This window comes from Telmatherina bonti (genome assembly GCF_933228915.1).
Source record: "Telmatherina bonti genome assembly, chromosome: 11".
Lineage (NCBI taxonomy): Eukaryota > Metazoa > Chordata > Actinopteri > Atheriniformes > Telmatherinidae > Telmatherina > Telmatherina bonti.
In genome coordinates, this window is record NC_136629.1 from 16,905,174 (window position 1) to 16,927,862 (window position 22,689).

The following is a 22,689-nucleotide window of genomic DNA, read 5'->3' on the forward strand; positions in this document are numbered from 1 at the left end:
AAGTTTCCCCATTAAGGGAGATAAGACATGAGATAATAACGGCACTAAAGTTAAACTATTTATGAGCAGTGTGTGTCGTCAATAGAATGGAAAAAAAAGCTACAGTTTTCACGAGACAGACAAGAGCAGAAACCTGATGCTCCTCAGATGTCTCCAGCCAGCCCTTTACACTGTACTGAGAGTCTTCCTTCAGGAGGGAATGCCTTCTCTCCTGGCTAAAGGCCAGAGTCTGCTCCCTGAGTGCCAGCAGCGCCTGTGGGCAGACCGAAACCTTGGCCACCCTAGAGCATGTCAGTGTACCTGCAACATCAGAATTTAAATAGAATCAGACTTACATACTTACATAAACATTCCAGACTTTGTAATTGGTCCCTATGAGCTCCTCTTCATGCTCCTTCTCTAAGATCTCCCTCTCTCTTCATCTGTCTTCTCTGTTTTTTTCCTAGTTTTTCCTATTTAAAGTACTTGTCTAAATTCTGAAGCCATAAGTCTGGATGCCACAATATTCCCTTTTTCTGCTTCTTCTCCAAGTCCCACAAAATGCCAGGTAAACAGGTAATATCATAAGGTAGGGTTGTGGTTGACAAAATATCTTATGGAGTTTAGAAGGAAAACACGGGTTTCTGTTAATTCTATTCGCTTTCCTTCCTGCTTGTTTTCTTTATATCTTAGTGAAAAAAAAAAAAAAGCAGTCTGAATTGACGTCCTTCCTGCATTACCAACATTAGTGTGAAAAATGGATCTACCTTGCGTAGTTTTTCCTTTTTGATTTTCCAAAGCTTTGCTTGTCTCATAGAATCCTCCATAGAGGACTGACCTGAAAGAAAAAGCACACACATAAAAGATAATACAAACATAAATCCACAGGAGTGGATTTTCACCTTTAACCAGAATATTGTATGCACTGCATAACATTATTTAAATCTGCTGGCAACATAGCAGATGTCTATCGCTATTCAGAAGGAATGATATACCATCAGCCCTGAAGCAGCAGGTTTACCACACAGTCAACTCCTCCTGCTTCACAAATGACTGCAGCCTAAAAATCTAATGTGACTTGTGGGACCTGCAGCATGTTACTCCTGCACTGTGGCTCCTTCAGCGCCTCAGAGAGCAGACAAATAAGTGCACAGCAGAGAGAGGTAGATTAGGATGGAAAATGGATAAGACTAAACAGAGGGTACCCGTCTTCAGAGTGCTGAAGCAGCAAGATCTTCAGACTAGGCGGGAGCTCTGAAAGGAGGCTCAGGTGGTTGGAACAGATTGTCAGCTGGCTAAAAACCTGCAAATCAAACAGCAATTTCAATGTCCCAAAGTTAAGATAATACTATTAAACAACAGTTCAACTTCTTTTAAAATATTTTTCTAATAATATATACATATATATATATATATATATATATATATATATATATATATATATATATATATATATATATATATATATATATATATATATATATCATATATATATATACACTACTCACAAAAAGTTAGGGATCTTTGGCTTTCAGGTGAAATTTATGGAAAATGCAATATGTTCATGCTACAGTGATATAATATCATAAAAGTAAGACATTTAAGTAGAAGGATGCACTACTGATTTCCTCATCTCAAAAAATTCATTCAACACAAAAGGTAACAACAATGGTAGTTACACCACAACAAAAAATTTGAACGTCATGTGCCCTTGAGCATCAATTACAGCTTGACAACGACGTCTCATGCTGTTCACAAGGCAACTTATTGCGTGCTGAGGCATGGCATCCCACTCTTCTTGAAGGGCAGCCCTCAGGTCATTGAGGTTCTGGGGTGCAGGGTTTCGAGCCTCTACACGACGGCTCAGCTGATCCCACAGGTTTTCAATGGGATTCAGGTCTGGAGAGAGTGCAGGCCATTCCATTTGAGGTACACCAGTCTCCAACAGCCGTTCCCTGATGATGCGGCCTCGATGAGCAGGAGCATTGTCGTCCATGGAGATGAAATTAGGCCTGTGCTGTTCATGTAGGGGCACAATCACTGGATTAATGATGTTATTCAGGTAGTATGGGCTTGTCACTGTACCATTCACAAAGTGTAGGGCAGTTCTGTACCAAGTGGACACCCCTGCCCACACTGTAACACCGCCACCACCAAAAGCTCGCCTGGTGACAACAGTGGCTGATGCATAGCGCTCTCCCTGACGTCTCCAACATCGTTGCCGGCCATCATTTCTGCTCAGTGTGAATCGACTTTCATCAGAGAACAGCACTGAGGCCCACTGGTTCCTCGTCCAGCGTAAATGCTCCCTGGCCCATGCAAGACGATGATGCCTGTGCCTGGTGGTGTGGTCAGGTACCCGTGCAGGTCGTCTAGCACGCAGACCACGCTGATGGAAACGGTTTCGAATGGTCTGACGTGACACTTGGGTGCCTCTCACCTCTCTTAAACGTGCCTGGAGTTGAGTGGCATTCATCATCCGGTTTCTCAGGGCAGTGTTCACAATGTAGCGGTCATCAGCACGGGATGTGGCCAAAGGACGTCCACTTCTAGGCCTTTCTGTGACTCTTCCAGTCTCTCCATATCTCTGTTGCAACCTGCTGATGACACTCTGTGACACTCCAAGCTCAGTGGCCACTTCTGTCTGAGAACGTCCTGTTTGAAGCATCGCAATGGCAAGGGACTGTTGTTCCATTGTTAGGTGTCGTCTTGGTCTCATGATGTCAAAATGTGAACAGCATGATGAGGACAACTGTTTAGACACCAGCTCTAATTGAACCAGGACATTTATTGGTCAATTCAAGGATCACACACCTGCCGTGATTTTTGCCGTTAAGCTCCTTGTTAGAGAACAGCAACTTGTGCAAAATTTATTGAAACATTTAACAGTTGGACATGTGCATTTAAAAGCTTAGAGAAGATCACATTAAGTTCACCTGTACAGGTTTGAATGCATTTTAGGCTTGTTGTGAAATTTCACCCAAAAGCTGAATATCCCTAACTTTTTGTGAGTAGTGTATATATATATATATATATATATATATATATATATATATATATATATATATATATATATATATATATACATATATATATATATAAACACACATACACATCAAGAGAAGGAGAAGACAAGGCTGAAATTTTTACCCAGTGAATTACCAAGCAGCTGCTGGACATGGTACAATAACATCAAAATCTCATGATTAAATATGTTTGCAGCTCCACTACTCCATGTGATTTCAGAAGCCTTCAGTAAATTTGGAGCAAAGGCCATAACAGCACCAATATTATGCCACCGATGAAGGGAATTTACTACGGCGGTAGTAACAGCATCCATAAATCATGAGTGGGGCTGTTTGGTGACCTGGTACCTTGGAGAGGCTGCAGAGGGAGTCTTCCACTCCCTTCAGCATATTGCTGTGTCTCCCCTCCTGAGAGAGGAGCAGATTCCTGCGGATGGAGAGCAGAGCTGAGAGCTTGGACACACTGGTGTCAGCACAGGCAGAACTTAGGACCTCAGCCGCCATGGAGACGGTGCAGCAGCTCTAGGAATATAGCAGAAGGTGGATGAAGAAGCTGCTGGGTATAGCAGAGAACAACACTGGCACAGATGCAAAGTTATGTGCTGTGCATTTAATTTCCATGCATTATACAAATACTGCATACTCAGTATGTGAAATGCATACCTGAAACAGGGCAAGACACTGCCCCGCCACTGCAGGGTCAGACTGCCCGTGACACTCCAACATGTTTAGAGAAGCCTCAGCCAGGATGGATGAGGACAGATTGTGTTGGAGACACAAGCTGATGGCCTCAGAAAGTACAATTCTGGCTTCAGCCAACAGCTGCTGGACCTCACATTCTCTCTGTTACATAACATAGAGACATCCAGGAGGGTAAAAAAATCATGATGAAAAAGGCAACTAAAATGGAATAAATCCCACAAGCTGAATCAGTCCCAAACATATTTGCATAGTTAATACAGCATGAGAACTTCTCAACCATATCTGTTTATATTAAAAATTATTGAGGTCACATGACTTTTAGGCAAAAGCAGACTTAAAATTTTAAATACAAAAAAGTTATCATGCTAACTCTTACATGGCTGCAGACATCGTTCAGCAAACTCCACAGGATGGACCAAATTTATCAAGTTTATCTTCAAATATGAACCACATCATTTCTTCCAAACACTAAAAAGTCTTATAGTGTCAGCAGTTTCTCAGAAAAAGGAACTGTGTAACTCTGGAGGCTATATTGTGATTGACAACTCAGCATTTAGGTGTTCCACAGAAGTTTCTCAGGCATTTTCATCCCATCCAGGAGATTTCCAGCCAATCCAGCCCAAACAAAATTAGTGTTTACTCTGAGAAACCATTTTTTATATTCACACGTTTTACTTTTATTTACTTCCATTATTTCTGATACATTTTTTTTTTATCCTGGTTCTGTACTTTTTCTTGATGGGACAGCAGGATTTTTTTCCCATAATCTAGACCAGGGAACCAGGGAGGTTTTCACACTGCAACACACTGGACTCGGATCGGATTGGGATGGATAATTAGAAGACGTGTGCTGAGCTTGATGTCCGAGTCTGGATCAGGTTCGTCACTGCAGGGAAACCTCTAAAGCCTGCAGGACACCAGTCTTCAGGAATTCATGGGTTCAGTGATAGTTTGACCGACTGAACAGTTTTACAATGAAAATTCCTGTATTTAATTAAATAATATGTTACTTTATAGATAAAAATGGTATTGCAATTTTCTTTTCCTCATAGTTCCTCAAAGACAAAAGTGACATATGAACTTATTAAAGCTTCAAAATATCAACCTAATAAAATTCCAGCTGCTTCAATTTATTCAGAATAACATAGTTTTGTTATCAGTATAATTAATCTCAATAGATAATTTAATGTCAAAATTCAGTCTTGGAACACTACTTTATATGCCAAAATGTTGTAATATAAATCATTCAATAATCTTATTTTACTCCACACCAAGTTTTATGTCCAGATCTGTGCACTTATTATCAAAATGAGAACTTTGCAGAACACCCAAATTCTTTTATTTTCATTTTTCCTTTATTTATTTCATTTCATTTTTCCTTTATTTATTTATTATGTGAGGACTGCAGCATGAAGATCCCGGATTAGACACTAGCAGAGTGTTGAGGTCACTTGTCAGGAGGAATGTACCTGCGGCTCAGCATTTCTAGCAGAGGTCAGTCCCAGTTCTTTTCTGCTTGAATCACTGCCTTTTTCAGAGCACTCATCGTCTGTAGGAACCCCTTTAGGATCAGACCAGGTTTCCTTCTGCACAAAGTTATTTGAAAATCATCAAATACTGATTATACTAGAATAAATGACTATCTACAGTCTGTGGTTAACTATATATTAATGTTATATTTGTAAATGATGTGTATATGTGTGTTGTCTACCTGATTGTGTCTGAGCCACAGTCCAGTCAGAATCATGGGCTCCTCCTGCACAGCCAGGAGTCTCAGGTACTTTCCCATTAGGCTGAGGCATCGAGCTCTAATCTTCACGTTGTCTGAGGTGTGAGAGAAGACTGCTGCCAGCTGGCTCTGTATCATCTGACCCAAGGTTCTGCTCACACTCACCCATTCCTGGACAAGATACAAGTCAGATAGGGGCCAAATGAGGAGCTGGATCAGAAACAAGAATTACTTTGCTGAAATCTGACAAGCCAGTATTCCTATAAACAAGCTTTCTCAACAATTAATTGGACACTAACGTAGGTGTTCCGGACTTGACTGAGGATAAATTCACTTTAGAAGCAAAGTGCAAAGCAGACTTTAATCTACTTTGGAAAGAATCTTCTTTTCATTTTCACTAAGAAATGCTGTTAAAAATGCTGTTAAAGAGGTTTTACTGGTGTCTCGACAGAAAGATTTTATTCCAAAAGACAACACAACACAAGGGCCCAGATTTACTAAAGGTTTGCGTGTACTAAAACATGTGCAAACTCGCCTAAAAGTACAAACTGATTTACTAACAGCATGCACTGAGGGTTGTGTCTTTAAAAGGGACAAAACATCATGTCTGCATCCATTTAGAACTTCAGGGTGATTGAATATGCAATATAGGGTGCTCACACACTATTTTGTGTGTGTTTGGAGGAGAGAATGTAAATATATATTATTTTGCACCTGCAATGTTTCTACTAAACCTGAAGAAAATTTTGCTCATAAAAACTGTTCCTATTTAACATGTTTTAAAAGTATTTGCAAGCAGTCTGTGTGCTTATTGTGCACGTGACGGTTATTGTCACAGGAAGGAGACATCAAAACTAAGCAAAGACATGCAGAGAACGCGTTTTTTTTACCATGACATTTGTTGCCATGTGTCGCCGGATGGTCACTATTATTAGGTTTCCATGTACTATGCTGTCATTACCTGAGACCATACAAGTGTTTAGTGTTGGTTTTTTTCGTCGTCCACCTTTTGTATCGTTCTACCAACTTTTTCAAAAATTTGCTGTCATATAGTGTTTCTTTGTGTGGCAGGCAGGTTTATTTGTGTACCGTAGGTTCATATTTGCCATCCAAACACTCCATATTACAAACCATGTCACATACAAGACCTTCATTTAAACAAGGAGTCTGCAACACATTTGCACCTGTCTCCCATACACACAAGCACTTTTACAAATCACCTGCGAACCGTGGTTCAAATTTTAGGTCTGGCGCAAAGTGCTTCAAATTATAAGAAAAATTACACATTTACAAGCTTTCTTTCACACACACGCACACGCACATGCACACACACACACACACACACAGAATTACTGTACAACCCCTCACCCCCCCAATCACATTCTAAATAAACATGAACTCCCATCCCTCATTACTGTCACGGTGCATGGAGGTGTGGACCTAAATGCAGGGACGGGAGGCAGGATGCTGAAACAAGATGTTTTAATCCAAAAATAAACTTCAAATCCAAAAACAAGGAAAACAGGGTTGGCGAGAAGACTAACAAACACAAGACGCAAACGCAATGACCCAGCAAGTGGAACAGAGACCAAGGGCTAGAAATACTTGGAAACAGAACAAGACACAGGTGAAATGGATGAACTGAGTTCAGGTGTACTTAATGAACGACAGGCAAAACAGGAAACCAGACAAAAGGGAACTAAACAAGGAAAACTACAAAATAAGACAGGAAACGGACACTAAAAAGTCCAAACCATGACAATTACTGTCTCTTAAGTGTCTGTTGGCATAAAACTGTCAGTAGGATAAAACATCTGGCTTGGTGTTGCTGTGAGGAAAATATTCAGTCTCATTTATTTTCCTCTATTCTCTGCAACAGCTATAACGTAGCTGGGTAAAAGCAACCTGACTTAGTCTGACTCTATTCCAGACTCTCTTCCACATGTATGTCTATCTCTTTACTTCGTTTTGATGTTTGGTCCGGATGGTCTAAGAGGCTGATTAGAACACAGTGGAGGAAGAGATGATCTGAGGAACAACTGCTCTTTATTTAATCCCTCTTTGAAAGTTTTCCAGGTCTGAGGAGTATGTTTCTGCTGAACTGGATTCTTAACTATAATTCCAGGGTTCTGCTCAGTATGTTATTTGTTTTTTTTAATACATTAGGTCACATATTACTGTCTCTATGTTACATCACAGCTCTAATTTCTTTAATCATCAATGACATGATGACTACATAACAACTATGACTTTGTGTGGAGCACAGTTTTGGTCAGAACCTGACCACTTCCAGATTTACCTTGTGAACCGAATGCACTAGTGGTGGCGATAGCTACACACTCGACAACATCATCTCTTTCATTGGGGACTCCTCGTCTTCACTGCCACTTACTGTGGAAGAGCTGATGGACACTGCAGGTCAGCCTGCCATTTTTTCTAGACATGTATAAAATTTGTTTTGCCTCCATCCTGACATCCAAGCACCTCTTTTATGCAACATTTCTGACATAAGTGTTGCAACTGTGGCCACCAAACAAAATGTCTTATTTCTCACCCAAAGCACTTCTGTTTTTTTTTGTGTCAAAATAATATTATAATAATAATAATAATAATAATAATAATAATAATAATAATAATAATAATAATAAAAACCCAAAACATTTCGTTTGTTAATCTTTTCTCAGAGGATTCAGTATTTAGAGCATCTTTTTATAGCCTTAGGTGTAACTTCTTATTTTATTTTATCCACTTTCTCTCTCGATCAATGATACATCACATGGAGGGGTTTGGCCTTTCATAATACTTCTACTAGCTCTTCATCATCCTCCAGCCTCTGCTGCCTGAGGCAGACTCTTCTCAGTTAATTTTCTGGAGGTCATCTTGATGTATTTATGGATTCTCCTTGTTTAATCCAGAATAGTCCCTTGCTCACAAACTATTCATCACACTCTTCTTTATAAAATATATAGTATAGAGCTTAAAGCACTCTTTCTTGTAGTTACCGTACATGAAATTATACTGTAAGCACAAAGGAATTTACTGCTAAAGCAACAGTAAATATGTGTGCCATGACATATTCTTTTCTGAGTGCATCTGAACAGAAGAAATTACTTTTGCATTGTTCACTTTCTTACCTCTTCTGTGGTGTTGGGCTCAGGTGAGCTGCGCGTAAACTCCTTCAGTGCTATTTCAACAGACGTCATCTTAAATCGGGCCAAAGCTTGGTGTGTCTCCTCAGCACAATGTTCCTCCAAAATGGCCAGACAATATTCTGTCAGGGTCAGCCACAGATGCAGTAGTCTCCTCATGGATACCAGTGACAAGTCATGACTCTGGTGAGGAAGAGAATATTCATGTATAGACTGAAAATACAAGAAAAGCAATTGTATTGTAGAGTTTGTACTGCTGGACCAGAGAGGACAGACGAAAGACAGAAAGAGAAAGGAGAAAAAACACCTCATAAGAAAAGTGAAAGAGATAAAGGGAGAGAAAAGGGAGAGAAAAAAAAACAACCTAAAAAATAACCCAAAAACAAAATGAAAGAAAACAACCTACAGATGTATACATACACACACATACAGGCACACACATACATATACACACACATACACACGCATACATACACATACATATACACACACGTATATACACACATATATATATATAAATACACATATATATACATATGTACACATATACATATACACATACATACATATACACACACACCTCTATGCACACACATACACACACAAACATACGTACAAACATATACGCACTTGCCAGTATTAACACATATACATACACATACAAGCCAACTTTAGATCATAGCAACTAAACTATGAATCTAAAAAGTTAAATATAAATGAGAAACAAACAGAAATGAGAAAACTAGCTGCTGTTAGTGAATAAAATTGCGTGACGACTCGGTGACTGTGTCACATGCAGAACATGCAGAGTGGAACGTGTTCTGGAAAAGGTGATCATGCCAGTGTGACCCTTCCCACACAAAGGCAAGAGGCACGCCAGGAGTACCCCCGAGACCCGGGCCATCGGCAGCCACCCCCAGGCGCAGACCCCAACCGCCCCACCCCGGAGCCAGCCATGCACCGACCCAGGAGGAGGCAGAGGGGGGTCCCAGCCAGAGTCCCCCGCAGTCAGGGGGAACAGGCCCGGCCACCCAGGGCAGACAGAGCGCGGGCCCCACGGCCCCAAGAGCCCAGAAGCGACCCCCCACCCCCGCAGGCAGAGGGCCCAGCCCACACCGACGGAGGGCCAGGATCCCCAGACCGCCACCGAGCGGCAGCCAGGCCGCACCCCAGTGGACCAGCAGCGCTCCCCGAGCACCAAGACCCTCCACGCACGCACGCACACACACACACACACACACACATACGCACACACACACACACACACACACACACACATGCACCCACCCACCTACCCCCACCCACACGCATCCACACTTCCTCCTTAAACACACCCTATCCACCCATTCTCTTACACACGCTCAAACTCACACTCTCCTACCCCCGTTCTTTATACTCACACACCCCCTCACACACACATCCCTGTTCCCTCTATAATCACCCATTCTTCCATACACGCATACCCCACTCTACACACACACATACCTCCCTACACCCCTCTATCCACATTCACACTCCTCATTGTACACCCACCCCATCACTTCCCCGTACCACCAACATAACCCCACATACACACCCCCACCCATCTGCATACACCCCCCCCCTTCCTCCTATCCCAGCGGCCACCCACTTTCCTAAATTCTTTCACCCCTCTACCCTAACATTCAGTCACCACTTCATCCATTGGCTCATGCACGCCCTCACCTTTCTTTCCCAACGTGTCCCCTGTGAGATACCCCCGGGGGAGCAGGGGATAGGAGGGCCCCGATCAGGGCCACACAACTACCCCCCACCCCTGTCAACGCCCCCCCACCACTTCACACATGCAGCCGATCCAGCACCACCCAGGGCCAGCAGCAGTCCCACCCCCGCCAGGCCAGCCCAGACCCAGGCCCCCTGAACAGCACCACTCCCCCGCCCAAACTCCTCCGGCACAGCCCCGGAAATAGGGGCGTGGCAGGACCCCATTGTCACCCCCTCCCTCCCAGCTTATGAATGATTGTGAAGTGTATGTTGTTTGCAATTAAAATTGGGAAGAAGTAACCACATCATGTTGGGAGCGGGACCACCAAAGCAGCCCCGCCCACCGCACACTGCATGGCCTGCCCCCCAAAATATGTCCATGTGTTGTCAGTGTGTGTTTTTTGTGTTATGTTGACTAAGTGTAATTAAAACTGGGAGGTGAACCGATGCCGGGTGCAGCGATCGAGACCACCTTGATGGCCTCTCTCACCATCAAGATCAACGTGTCCACCTCCCAACGCCCTGCCTGTGTGGTGGAAGAAGGGAAGGAGGGGGGTCGGGGGATTTAGGTCCCGAGGGAAGTGCGCCTCCCTCAAGAAGATGAGCCACCTGCGGCACGGGGCACGTCCCCCATTCCCGGGGCCCCCGAAGGCCAGGACAGGCCAAGGGCAGCTGCCCCAACAACCAGGGCCCTCAGCAACACCAACAAAGCAGCCGCCACCGGCCCCAGAAGGCACCAACGAACCACATGCAAAAGTGGGGGGGGGGAGGCAAGGAAGAGGAGGGGCGGGAGAAGAAGAGACAGACCAAGAGCCCACCGCCCCCACACCCCTAGGAGACGCCCTCACCCAGAGACACATTGCATTCCCTCCTCCTTTACACACCAACACATTCACACCCCCTCACCATCAGCCTGGTATACACACACATCTACACACAGACACACCTACAGACCCACACATACATCTATACACATACACACCCATTCTAACAGATACACGGCCAAAAAGTTTAGTCCACCTCCAAAACCCTACATCCCACTCACCTCCCTGCCCATCACAAAACACCCCTTCTCATTCTACCTACCCTAGAACAAACCACCACAACTCCCCACTTCTCTCACTGAAGTCCTACCCCCTTCATAATCATGACCTTTCACCCCCCTATACACCTACATATACATGTACCCCCCCACTCCCCCCTACACACGGGCCACTACCCCCCATACACATGCACCTCAATACTCCTCTATATACACACCCCTATCTCCCATGCATTTAACACCAGATTATCCACACACAAGCCCTTACCCCCCCCCCCCCCCCCCCCCCCACACACACACACACACACACCACCCACCCCCTCATCCACAACCCCAACCCCCCACACATTCATGTACTATCACACTGCCCAAAACCTTCACCCCCACACCTACATGCCCTAACACACTCCCCCTCACACACAACCCTACCCCCCACAAACTCATGCTCCACTACACTCCCCATAAACCCCCCACATATAAACCACCACATACCTACTACACCCCACACACTCATGTACTATCACAGTCCCCTAAACCTCCACCCCAACACCCCTCACACACTCCCGCATACACACACCCCTCACCCCCTACACCTTCATGTACCGCTACAATCCTCTATACACACCCCGCATATACACCACCGCACTCCCTCATACGTATCCCACCTACACCCCACACACTCATGTACTTTCAGACTCCCCTAAACCCCCACCCCTACATGCCTCAACACACTCCCACATACACGCACCCCTACTCCCCATACATTCATGTACCACTACACTCCTCCATACACACCCCATATATACACAGCCACCCCCCATCCTCAACTATCTTGGGCCCGGGTCCCTCTGCCGGGCACCAGGGCACGGACCCGCCCCCACTGCAGCGGCAGGTCCAGGTCAGCCCAACCCCCCACGGCAGGGCCGACCCCCCATCCCCGAGAAGCAGGGGACAGCCCCGGGCACCGGAGCCCAGGACCCGCACCCCGCCCACCCCGCAGCGGCACGGCCACCCGTCACGGAGCCAATACCCGCCGATCCAGCCTCCACCAGCGACCTCGGCCCAACGCCGCAAGGCAACTCCAACCATTGATCAACCCAAGGCCTCCCGCCAGGTCTGGAAACCTAGCCCCCCCAGTAATGAAGCAGCCAAGATCCCCGTCCAGGGGTCCACCCCAGACCCACAGCCACCTGAGCCACCCAGCCAGTCCCCAGCCCCGAGCGGGATGAGGTCACACTCTCCCCCCTACACTAAGTGATGGAGCTGATCACAGGAGACCAGAGAGAGTGAAATTCAACTGACTGATCCTTTGAGGAGGCAGACATCATTTCCATGCTGATGTAATCTAATAAAAGATTTCTAAACTGCTGGATACACAGATTCTGTTTGTTTTTCCAGTTCACAAGTAAAATTTGTATTTCTAAAGCAACACAGAGCCATAGAGCCTTGACATTATTCTTAACCAATATCGACCCAACCCATGAAAAAATGTTCAGATAAATCCAATTTTTTAAAATATGAGATCTTTTTTATCCTTTTAACAAAATGTAAAATTAGGGATATTTGCCTTTTATTATAATCTTCTGCTTTTTAGAGTTCACTAAGGGGCAGAAAACAACAATCAGATTGTGTTTTATAGGATTTTGAGCTAAGTGTAGCATAAAGTGATACCAAATGTCTCAGAAACTGTATGTATCATATATGTCACGCTGGGTTTTTATGGGTTAAATAGATGATTCCTGAACAAAAAGTAGTTTTTTATCAGAGTAGAAAAGAAAAACATGTCATCTCAGACCAGAAACCTAAAAAAATAATGGTAAACGTGTTAAATGCAAACTTGAAAAGTCAATCAAGCTCATATCAGCATGACATCCTGACTTCAGTGACTGGAGCTGATGTTTTGGCGGGTTAGATGCCAGAACATGTGCTCTGCTGGGTTGGAGCACCATCTGCTGAAAGCACCGGGCAAAAAAAAGAAGCTGGCTTCTAGCCTCTGTGGCTCCATCAAAACATCCACAGAACATTTAATCAAAACTCAATTGAATCAGGATTTACAGCAGGCGCAAGAATCATCCGATCAATCTTTTTTTCGTGATTCCATCAACATGTAAATCAAAGCCTAAGCTGGTGTGATGCCGGTCCATCTAAGCCACAGAAGCCCTCAGATAACCATATCACTAAAAGAGATTGTGTTTAGTGCCTGGATAAAATGTTTTTTTAGACCCATCTGTTGTTGACATGTAATAGTAATGGATGCTTTACGATGCTTTGTGGCAGTGGTAAATAATAAAATAGAAAGGAAAAAAAACAAAAAACAAAACGCAATACACACAACACATACAAAACATATCCTACAACTTTGAGTACAAGAGTGACTGTTTAGTGTGAGTTTATTTGTGATTCTGTTAATTAAACTTCTTCGTTTTGAATGCTGAAAACACAATCAAAGCTTTGCTTTCAATCTTTGCAGGCCTTTTCAGAGGAAAGTGATGCATATTGGAAAACAAAAGTGGAAACTACTCTAAATAGAATCATAATTTTGTGCCATCTGCACAAATTATAAAATACGCCAGCAATCTTCATGTGTTTGGCGCTTCCACAGAGTGTAAGGACTGAACAAATGTTCTGTCACAGCTGTTCAAAGCAAGTTTTGTCAGGCTAGATTGATGCTGATCAAGTTCTCAAAAGTTAGCCACAGTGACTGATTTCAGGCCACCATGGCACAGTTGGTACTGCAGACGCCTGTGTGTGTCTGAAGACATCTGCTGAGGTAGGAACTGCCATAAAGATTGCTTTAAATGCCCAACAGTCTCAACTAGCCATTAAACTTTTTGCTAAGAACTAAAATCTCAACATGTTGAAGGGCGACCCTATGTCTGCATAGAAAGTTTGTCACAACACATAAAAGATGTACTGACTCCAACACAGGGATTCTTGAAGAACATAATCACAGTTATAGATGGATTTTAAGACAACATGGAATTTACCTCCAGGGGGTTGAGCAGGCTCTGAGCATTTAGCACCACATGTTGCTGCAGAGTGACAGCTAGCTGCATCTGGGAGAGGCCATCGAGCAGGAAGCGCTGTTTCTTCTCTCTGTCTGGAACATGAGCAGCGAGGAGCCTGCAGAGGAACATATATGGAGGGTAACTAACCAAACTCTGACAGCAAATAGACCTGAGAGTGAAAAAGTGCAGGAGAAAGAAGCAGTTTGTATTATGTAGGTGTTATTGGAGCAACAAAAATGAGATCTGATGTAACAGCTGACTGACGGACCTCAGACCATGTGCATACTCTCCATGAGTCTGTGCTGCCTCCACTTTACAGCCCAGTTTGGTGAATCCACTTGTACACTCTTTGAGTGTGTCACAGACTGCCATTAGTCTCTGGACAGCCTTGCTGGTGAGAATCATTCCTGGTTCACCACTATTAATGGCACGGATGTATTCCACTGCACCTCTTCGAGCAGAGCACAATAAACTGCATTTAGTGAAGTTACAAATATTATTACATGCTTACAGGTTATTTTTGTGTTTGCAGTGTAATTGGATAAATGCACCACATTTAACTAACAGAGTGTACAGCAACTAGAGCATAGACTATACCTCAATGCAAAGTCACAATTACTAATAAAAAAGTGCAAAAAACAACAAACAAACCCAGTGGTTTGGAGTTACCTCCTCTGTAGTGAGATGATCATGAATGTGAGCTCTGGGCCTCTGTTTGTCCGTTGCCCCAGAGCCAGCTGCAGAGCTTCACAACCTTGTTTTATAACCTCATCAGTCTGGAAAAGAGGAATAAGAAAAAAAAAAAACTTTAATTGGAAATATATTCACAACAAAGGTAGTTATTTACACTCCAGACAGCAGTTTATCACCTTGATTTGTGAATTTTGGTCTCTCTGTCCCACGACAGCTGTGACCTTTGTAAGGGTGAGCAGATACCAGAACTCATCGTCCCCACCCAGAGTTTGGGCTTTGTCCAGCAGGATCAGAGCCTGAGCAAAGTTCTGCTCCTCACAAGCCAGAGATGCCAGACTCACTAAACTTCTTGTTATAGTTTTCTCATCTCCAAGCTCCTGAATGTTAAGACATGGGAAAATAAATGATAAAGTTATAGTAAAAAACATGAAAATAAAATAATCTTCCATTCATAAGTGTCCCAAGTGGGATTTTTCTGTTGTCGCCAATACATATCTGACTGTCTGCTAATGAAAAGTTAATTAGTCCAATATTTACTTATTCCTACAGAATACTGTTGCAAACTACGTTACTACGTTATGGTTGTTACAAGAAGTCTTTTTTTTTCAAATTGCAACTATTTTTTATTAGCTATTTAATTAGAGTTGCATTATAACAATATGAAAACAATCACCTTGTTCATGCTTTTCTGTTGATTGAACTGAAGTAACAGTTTCTGCAGCATCAGTTTTAACAAAATTAATCATGTTAAAATCAATTTTTACAAATTAAATCAAATAAAGACTTAGAGCACCTTCCTAACCCCCACCATAAGCATCAGGAAAAACTAAAGAAAAAAATCCTTAATTCATTCATTCATTCATTCATTATGCAAAGTGCTTAGTCCGATGAAGGGTTGCGGTGGAGCTGGAGCCTATCCCAGCAGCCTTTGGGCGAGAGGCAGGGTACACCCTGGACCCGTCGCCAGTCTATCGCAGGGCGAACATGAAGAGACAAACAACCACTCTATAATAGCATCAATACACTGAAATAAAATGAAGTATTGTAAGATATAGAATAAGACTGTAAAATACAAATTGTAATTTAAAATAAATATCAATGAAAAGTTAATTTGTTCTAACCTTCTTCAGTCGCTTCAATTAGTTTTCAATTGGTTCTGCTTTGGGGTTTGTCAAGTGACACATTGTATTGTAAGTTAAGATAAAATAAGATAAGGTAAACTTAAATGCAGTGCTAGGGGAAATGTGTCATGGGCAGGTACAACTGCACGACAATATAAAAATACAGATCATAAGATAAGACAACAAGTAGAGCACCATGTCATCATCAGTGCAAAGTAAAACTTAAAAGAATGAAAAAAGTGCAGAATCTTGTGTCTAACGTAAAGTGCAATGCAAGAAGGGAGGTAAAAAAGAAGAACCTTTTCCTTCAATGGACACGAGAAGTCATTCCAACACATAGCAAGTCATATCTCGGGAGTTGCAGAGCATTATCAGAGATATTGGGATAATAGATTAATAGAGGACTGGACTGGAGATCAGTGGTTTTTCTATTAATATCTTCATAACATATTGTGGTTACAACTGGTCTTCAGATGACCTTCTCACAAAGACTTGAGATTTATTGTGATAGTTTGGTTTGGTTCTTGTTAGTTATCTGTTCAGATTCTTGTTTAATTTCCTCATTCCTCATATTTCTTTTTAATTCATTTATTGAGATCAGTTTGGGATTTCTGTTTTATTATTTGTATTTTCTTCCCCTTCATCTGAGTTATTCTTTACTCATTGCTCTGGTCAAGTTAATTATCTAGTTAGTCTCATGGTTTTAAATTCCGTAGTTTTTACCCTGCATCTTTACCCTTTGCATCTTGAGCTTACTTTCGGTTCTTGTGTCAGACCCGGTTTTCAGTTACTGATTACCTAATTTCATTTTCTTCCCCAGTTTGAGTAACCCAGGTTTTTATTTGTTTAGGGATAAATTCTTGTTGCTGCCTCATGTCTGCTGTTCATTGCCTTTCTTTATTTTAGTTAAGTTCCTTGGCTTTCCTGCCATTGCAGAGCCTTTTCCTTACTAATAAATTAATTGTTTTGGCCCTTTGTTTGACTCCTGACTGTAAAATCAGCTTCTGGATGCTCCTTCTACCACACAGGTTTTTCTTCAACCTCTATTTAGGTTATATTGTACATTTCTTGTCGTATATTTTGGTTTCCATCTAGATGTTTTCTTGTGGAAATTAAAAAGCACCTAACAGCTGGATGAAAACCTAACATCTGTCACTTTCTCTTTCAACTCACCCTGGCCACCATGTGGGCCTCTGCTAGAAGCTGTCTGGCAGACTGATACAGCCCCATGCTGAGGCAAACCTCAGCTTTGTCCAGCCATATATCCGAAGCACTCACATCCTTAGTCTGCCGCCAACACGAAGCATGTCCACCAACCCTAGCTTTCTGAAATATCACCAACACAGAAAACTGTAGTTCTGAAAGATGTTCATATCCATGAGATGCTAGTGTCAATTAAGGAAATAAACACGTGTATTACTTTATGTGAGGACAAGTCGCAAAAAAAATTACTTTTGAAGATCATACCTATATGTGAACTTGCCAATACTTACTCCTCTATCATTTAAATATTCTTAAATTAAATTCAGCCTCTATGCATGAGAAGAAAAAAACCTTTTTGTGAGAAGCATCTGACCTGATTATAAACTCTGTGAAGGTTTCTCCTCTCCCGGGAAAGAGCTATGGCTTTGTGGGACCTGCGGTATTGAATACAATATTAAAGGTTATAAAAGATGTACAAACATAAAATTTTCATTGCTGAGTTCACATACCCGATTTGTTCTTGTTCTTGGATTTCACTCAGAGACTGAAGTTTCTCCTGATATGGTGAATGGGACTCCAAACCCAGCTGAACACATGTCCCTACAATTCTAATTACAACAAAGGGTTTGAAGAAAAAACAATGTTACTGAGTTATTTGTGTACCACAAGCTGTTCATCTCACGACTTCAACCCTAACACAGCCTCACATGAAGATAAAAAAGAAAAGAAAACTTGAATCCCAGAAGTGTTGACATTCTCATTAAATATTTTACTTGATGTACTTGGTGCACCACAGCAAAACGACATGCTTATATTTCCCAACACTATACCAATAGGCTTGAAGTTGTCATACAAACTGTAGGGTAAGTGTTTCTAGAGGTAGTTTCATGTTGCCTGGAGCTTAAAACCTCAAGCAGAGACGAGGTAATATAAGAGGCTAAATTCATTTGGGTCAATGCACAGTTTGGTGCATAGCTATATGTAAGAGAGATAAATATGGTCATAATTTATAGTTGTATAAGCTGCACATATGTATTAAGTAAAGTTTTTCCCCTTAAGTCAGGGATATCCAAAGTCAGTCCTTGATGGTCGCTGTACTGCAGATTTTTGATGTATTTTTGTTTCAACACACCAGAGTCAAATTAAATGGATCTAACAGCCTTTGAAGGTCATCAAAAGGACTCGTTCCTTTGAGTCAGCTGTGTTGGAACAGGGATGGATGGAAAACCAGCAGGATTGTGGCCCTCGAGGACTGGAGCTGGACTCCCCTGCGTTAAAGGGGTCATCACTCGTAAATTGCACTTTTTCAAATTAAAATGTGTGTACTGGTGTTGGCTGGAAGCGTTAACATCCCTGGAAGTCTTTCTTTTGAAAATGGTCAAATTTTTCCGTCTGGGCGCTTTGTTTGCAGCAAAACTGTTTTAACCTCCTGCTCTCTTTAAATGAGAGCATATATGTATATATATTTTCTTTTGTCTATCTTATGCTCTGCCACGTACATTTTTGCAAAAGACTTCTCTATTTCTTTTTTTCATGTCTGCTACTACACAGAAAGTACAGTAATCATGATGGTTGGTTTGTCATGACGCCAGTGTTTTCTTCTGACCACGACATGGCAGTTGTTATCATTTAATCAAACACGCTGACCATCATGTAGTCTGATGCTGGCATCATTTCATCAAGGAGAATATGTATTTGTAAATAAAAAAAGATGACATCTTACTGCCTCTTCTTTTCCAATAGCATCAGATTTTTATCACTGAACCAGAACGCAAACTTTTTATTTCTGACATTTTCACATGATGTGTGTAAAACAGGAACTGTGCAGGACGTAACATTCGCGGATGAATTTTACTGGTAACACTGGGCAAAAATGAGCTTTCCCGAGGCTGAAGCTGGTGAGCTGTCTGTGTTCCAGAGGCTGTAGCATTTGTTGTCACTATTTACTTGATGGCTCCCGTAAAGTCCTGTGGTGGAGGGTCCTACATGTTACCGCTGAGGTGTGAACCCCCACCTGCTTTTAGCTGGGTAGTTGCTATGGCAACAGCCTTTGTGGATATGGGTGTCTGACTTCTGACATGTATGGCTCTGAAATATATGTTTCGTCACGTTTGCATTGAGCCAGATATTTAGAATTGCTTGCTACTTGCATGTTGTTACAAATATAGAAAACATTATTTCAGTTTTATTTAAATATAATTTGCTTTTATTAAACCACTTTTGTAATTTTACCATTTCTATCATTTCAGTTTCCACTAGCTCTTCCAAGTTCTCTCGAGAATAAAATATAATGATGCCATCTGCAAATAGCACAATTTTTTAATACTATTGACACCTAACAAAACAAACCCAAATGGTTTTCTGTCCCCTAAATAATTTTTAATCCAGTGCAACACAGGCCCCTGATGATGCTTCTTACTAATACACTAATTGAATACTGCTTTTTGATCAATTGCATTAGTGATTTCCTCAATTACCTCAATTATTTAAAGGTAAAGTGTATAAAAATAACTGTCATCTAGCGGTAAAGACATTAGTCAAAATTACTTAAAATGCCAAGTGTGCAGTTTTAAAAGGATAATGGTCATCAGTGACCAAAATTCTTCCAGATGCAAACATGCTCTTATCTGTGAGTGGCTCCAGTTTTCACTAAATGGGCGTTTTTACCTGAGTCTGTAGAGGTCGGACAGGCTCCTCCTGTCTAAAAGGTCATGAGCGATGATCTCAGCTAGGTGCAGGACAGGCAGTGTCAGATAATCAAAAGAGTTCAGGTGTAATTCTTTTTCCAGGAGGGTTAGCCAATAGAGGCTTTGAGTCTATGAATATGTAAAAATACAAGGAAAGATAAGGATACATATTGAATATACTATCAAATATTTGATCTGTTTCAAAATGTTTGAAATAAAGTTTCATTGTATGCTTTTATCTCAGTATGTACAGTATATTCATGAATTGATGATACTAAATATCTAAACCAGAACACTCGGGTTCTAACTTTTTCTCTACATTATAATTTGATCCCTAAAGATCAATAGGCATACTTTCACTTGACCAGCAAAGCCCAGCTCCTCAGCGCAACGTCATTACTGAGTTTTGCTGCCTGTAGCTAAGCCTTTAATTCTACAGCCAGCAGATCCAGGAAGAAAATAGAATAAATAAAAGAAATCAGAAACAGTAGTGCAGATGGCACATTGTCATTACACAGAGAAAAGAGAGAATGAGGAAAGCGTGCCTGCTTTGTAATGCTGTGTATATTGATGCAGTGGGGGTTGGTGTTGCTTCTGAATATCTGCCTGGCCTGATCCGGACAGACGAAACGAGCCCAGTCCTTCGTGATGGAAGGAAAAAGTGTTTGATCCAACACAACTGGTCTGTGTCTTTCTTCGGCAGCGGTGGGCTGGTTAGATAAATGAGATGGAAATTATATTTAATTAGTTTTGACAAGTTTGGAAGTAAATGTGTAGTATAGTATATAATTTTTCGCTGTTACAAATATTTTGCAGGTTTTCTGTAATGTATCATAAATTTAACTAAGTGGGAGCTTAATTTCATAATCAATTCAATCTTTAATTCATGATGAGACAATCAACTTTAAGGTGTTCTTTTAGAAAAATAAAACATAAGTAAAATATGTAAGCAAATTAAGTCAATACTAACTTAAAAGCAGGTTTCTCCATGCTGTGAGTTACACACATTTACATACAAGTTGCATGACTTACTTCTTTCACCTTCTTCCCTTTTCCTTTGTCTTTGTCCTTTTTGGATCCAGCAGACACAGGAGGCTGAAGTGGCTGACTTTTTGCCATCTCACTTGATATCTCACAAGCCGTAGCCAAAGAAACCTACAGTGAAATGTGTCACACTAACTATATCTATGGCTCAGATAAAAAAAAAAAAAAAAAAAGACCAGCTGGGGACATTTTAAGGTGGGCAGTGGTGTTGGTGGTGCAGTACCTGCCATATGTGGAGTACAACATTGTAGGCTTTAAGCAAGTTGAGCTGATACTCAGGTGAGGTCTTGTCAGACATGACAGCAAGCAGAGTGTGTGCTTGCACCAATTGGTCAAGGCAATGTACCCCTTTTAGATTGGACAGATTTTGTATAAATAAGCCATGGGCCAAGGACTCACAGTCCACTGGAGTTTCATTTTTCTCAGACTCATCCTCTAGAAAAGAGAGAGAAAAAACACACAAGATTGAATAGTTTTGTTGTAGCATTCCTGAAGCATTCCTGGCGGTCTGCTTGATCACATTTCTATAAAAACTTTGACTAAATTCTTTCATGTTTTCTGCTTGACTCATTTCTCCCATTCAGAGCCATCTATTATTCCACACACAAGTACGTTTTGGTTATGTTACCCGCAGGGGCTTGAACTGAACCCACAATGCACTTTGTTGTGCATTCCGCTTTCTGTATTTGGTTAGCTTCAAGTGGACCGAGTTCTGTGTTTGTAGGCAGACCGAGTCCACTTCTTTGATCTGGATCAGAATTAGTTTGCGCATTCGCATTACCCAAACGAAGCAGACTTTCCAAGCAAACAGGCTCAGATTTGAACCAAAACAGGCTGATGTGAATGTGTTCTAACGGGTACAGAAAATAACTCAGTATATAGTATCATGTTATTTCAACAGTATATTCTCAATGGAAGAAAATATGAAAATCATGATTAATGATGTTAATGATAAAAATATATATATGAAAGTAAGTCATTATGCACTTTACTGAGGTGATAGTACATAATACACGCTACTGTGATCACACTAATAAACTCTTTAAAGTCAGATCTCAAACTTTTGGGATCTGATGGATTTCTGGAGTGGCTGAGACACTGTTTACACCACAATGCTGAGACTGTAAAGAGGAAACGTTTTGTTGCATTCTGGCCTCTCATTTACATGTTACAGAGTTTTGGGTGGATAAAACCACAAAGATTTGGCAGCGGCTTCCAGAGTGAACTTTCCCTGACACACAAGGCGAGTCCGTGTAAACTGGGATCGGAATCTTTGGGCGATGGTGACGTCATCCACATCATCTTACACTTGTGCACTCTGCACCTTGTTTAACCCACAAAAAACACAACAATGGCTGACTTTCATCTCACATTGTTCAGCGACATGTTTTTATTTTATTTAGTCTGGCGAAGCAAACATTTATGCCATCAGCCCACTAAAGTCCTGGCATGTGCACAACATTGTTTCTCATCCTATTTGCACGTTCCCCTGCATGTGCACAGTTGTCGTTCAGCTGTTGTGTAAATGCTTTTTTTTCTTCAAATACACAAAGGGGTAAGTTT

The 22,689-nt window shown here is 41.8% G+C and overlaps 1 protein-coding gene across 1 annotated transcript in view; it reads right to left on the reverse strand.

The window, feature by feature from the left end:
- Positions 1-22,689, reverse strand: part of cfap46 (cilia and flagella associated protein 46) — a gene marked incomplete at both ends in the record, with an annotated part of 110,750 nt that overhangs the window by 17,282 nt on the left and 70,779 nt on the right. Inside the window, 18 exons of the mRNA XM_079248731.1 lie at positions 134-300; positions 747-817; positions 1,185-1,282; positions 3,354-3,527; positions 3,669-3,848; positions 5,419-5,607; positions 8,571-8,768; positions 14,358-14,493; positions 14,647-14,829; positions 15,048-15,154; positions 15,248-15,448; positions 17,366-17,518; positions 17,769-17,829; positions 17,905-18,003; positions 20,063-20,211; positions 20,628-20,792; positions 21,115-21,237; positions 21,350-21,561. Coding sequence (XP_079104857.1) covers positions 134-300; positions 747-817; positions 1,185-1,282; positions 3,354-3,527; positions 3,669-3,848; positions 5,419-5,607; positions 8,571-8,768; positions 14,358-14,493; positions 14,647-14,829; positions 15,048-15,154; positions 15,248-15,448; positions 17,366-17,518; positions 17,769-17,829; positions 17,905-18,003; positions 20,063-20,211; positions 20,628-20,792; positions 21,115-21,237; positions 21,350-21,561 — 2,666 coding nt within the window. The remainder of the gene's footprint in view (positions 1-133; positions 301-746; positions 818-1,184; positions 1,283-3,353; positions 3,528-3,668; positions 3,849-5,418; positions 5,608-8,570; positions 8,769-14,357; positions 14,494-14,646; positions 14,830-15,047; positions 15,155-15,247; positions 15,449-17,365; positions 17,519-17,768; positions 17,830-17,904; positions 18,004-20,062; positions 20,212-20,627; positions 20,793-21,114; positions 21,238-21,349; positions 21,562-22,689) is intronic.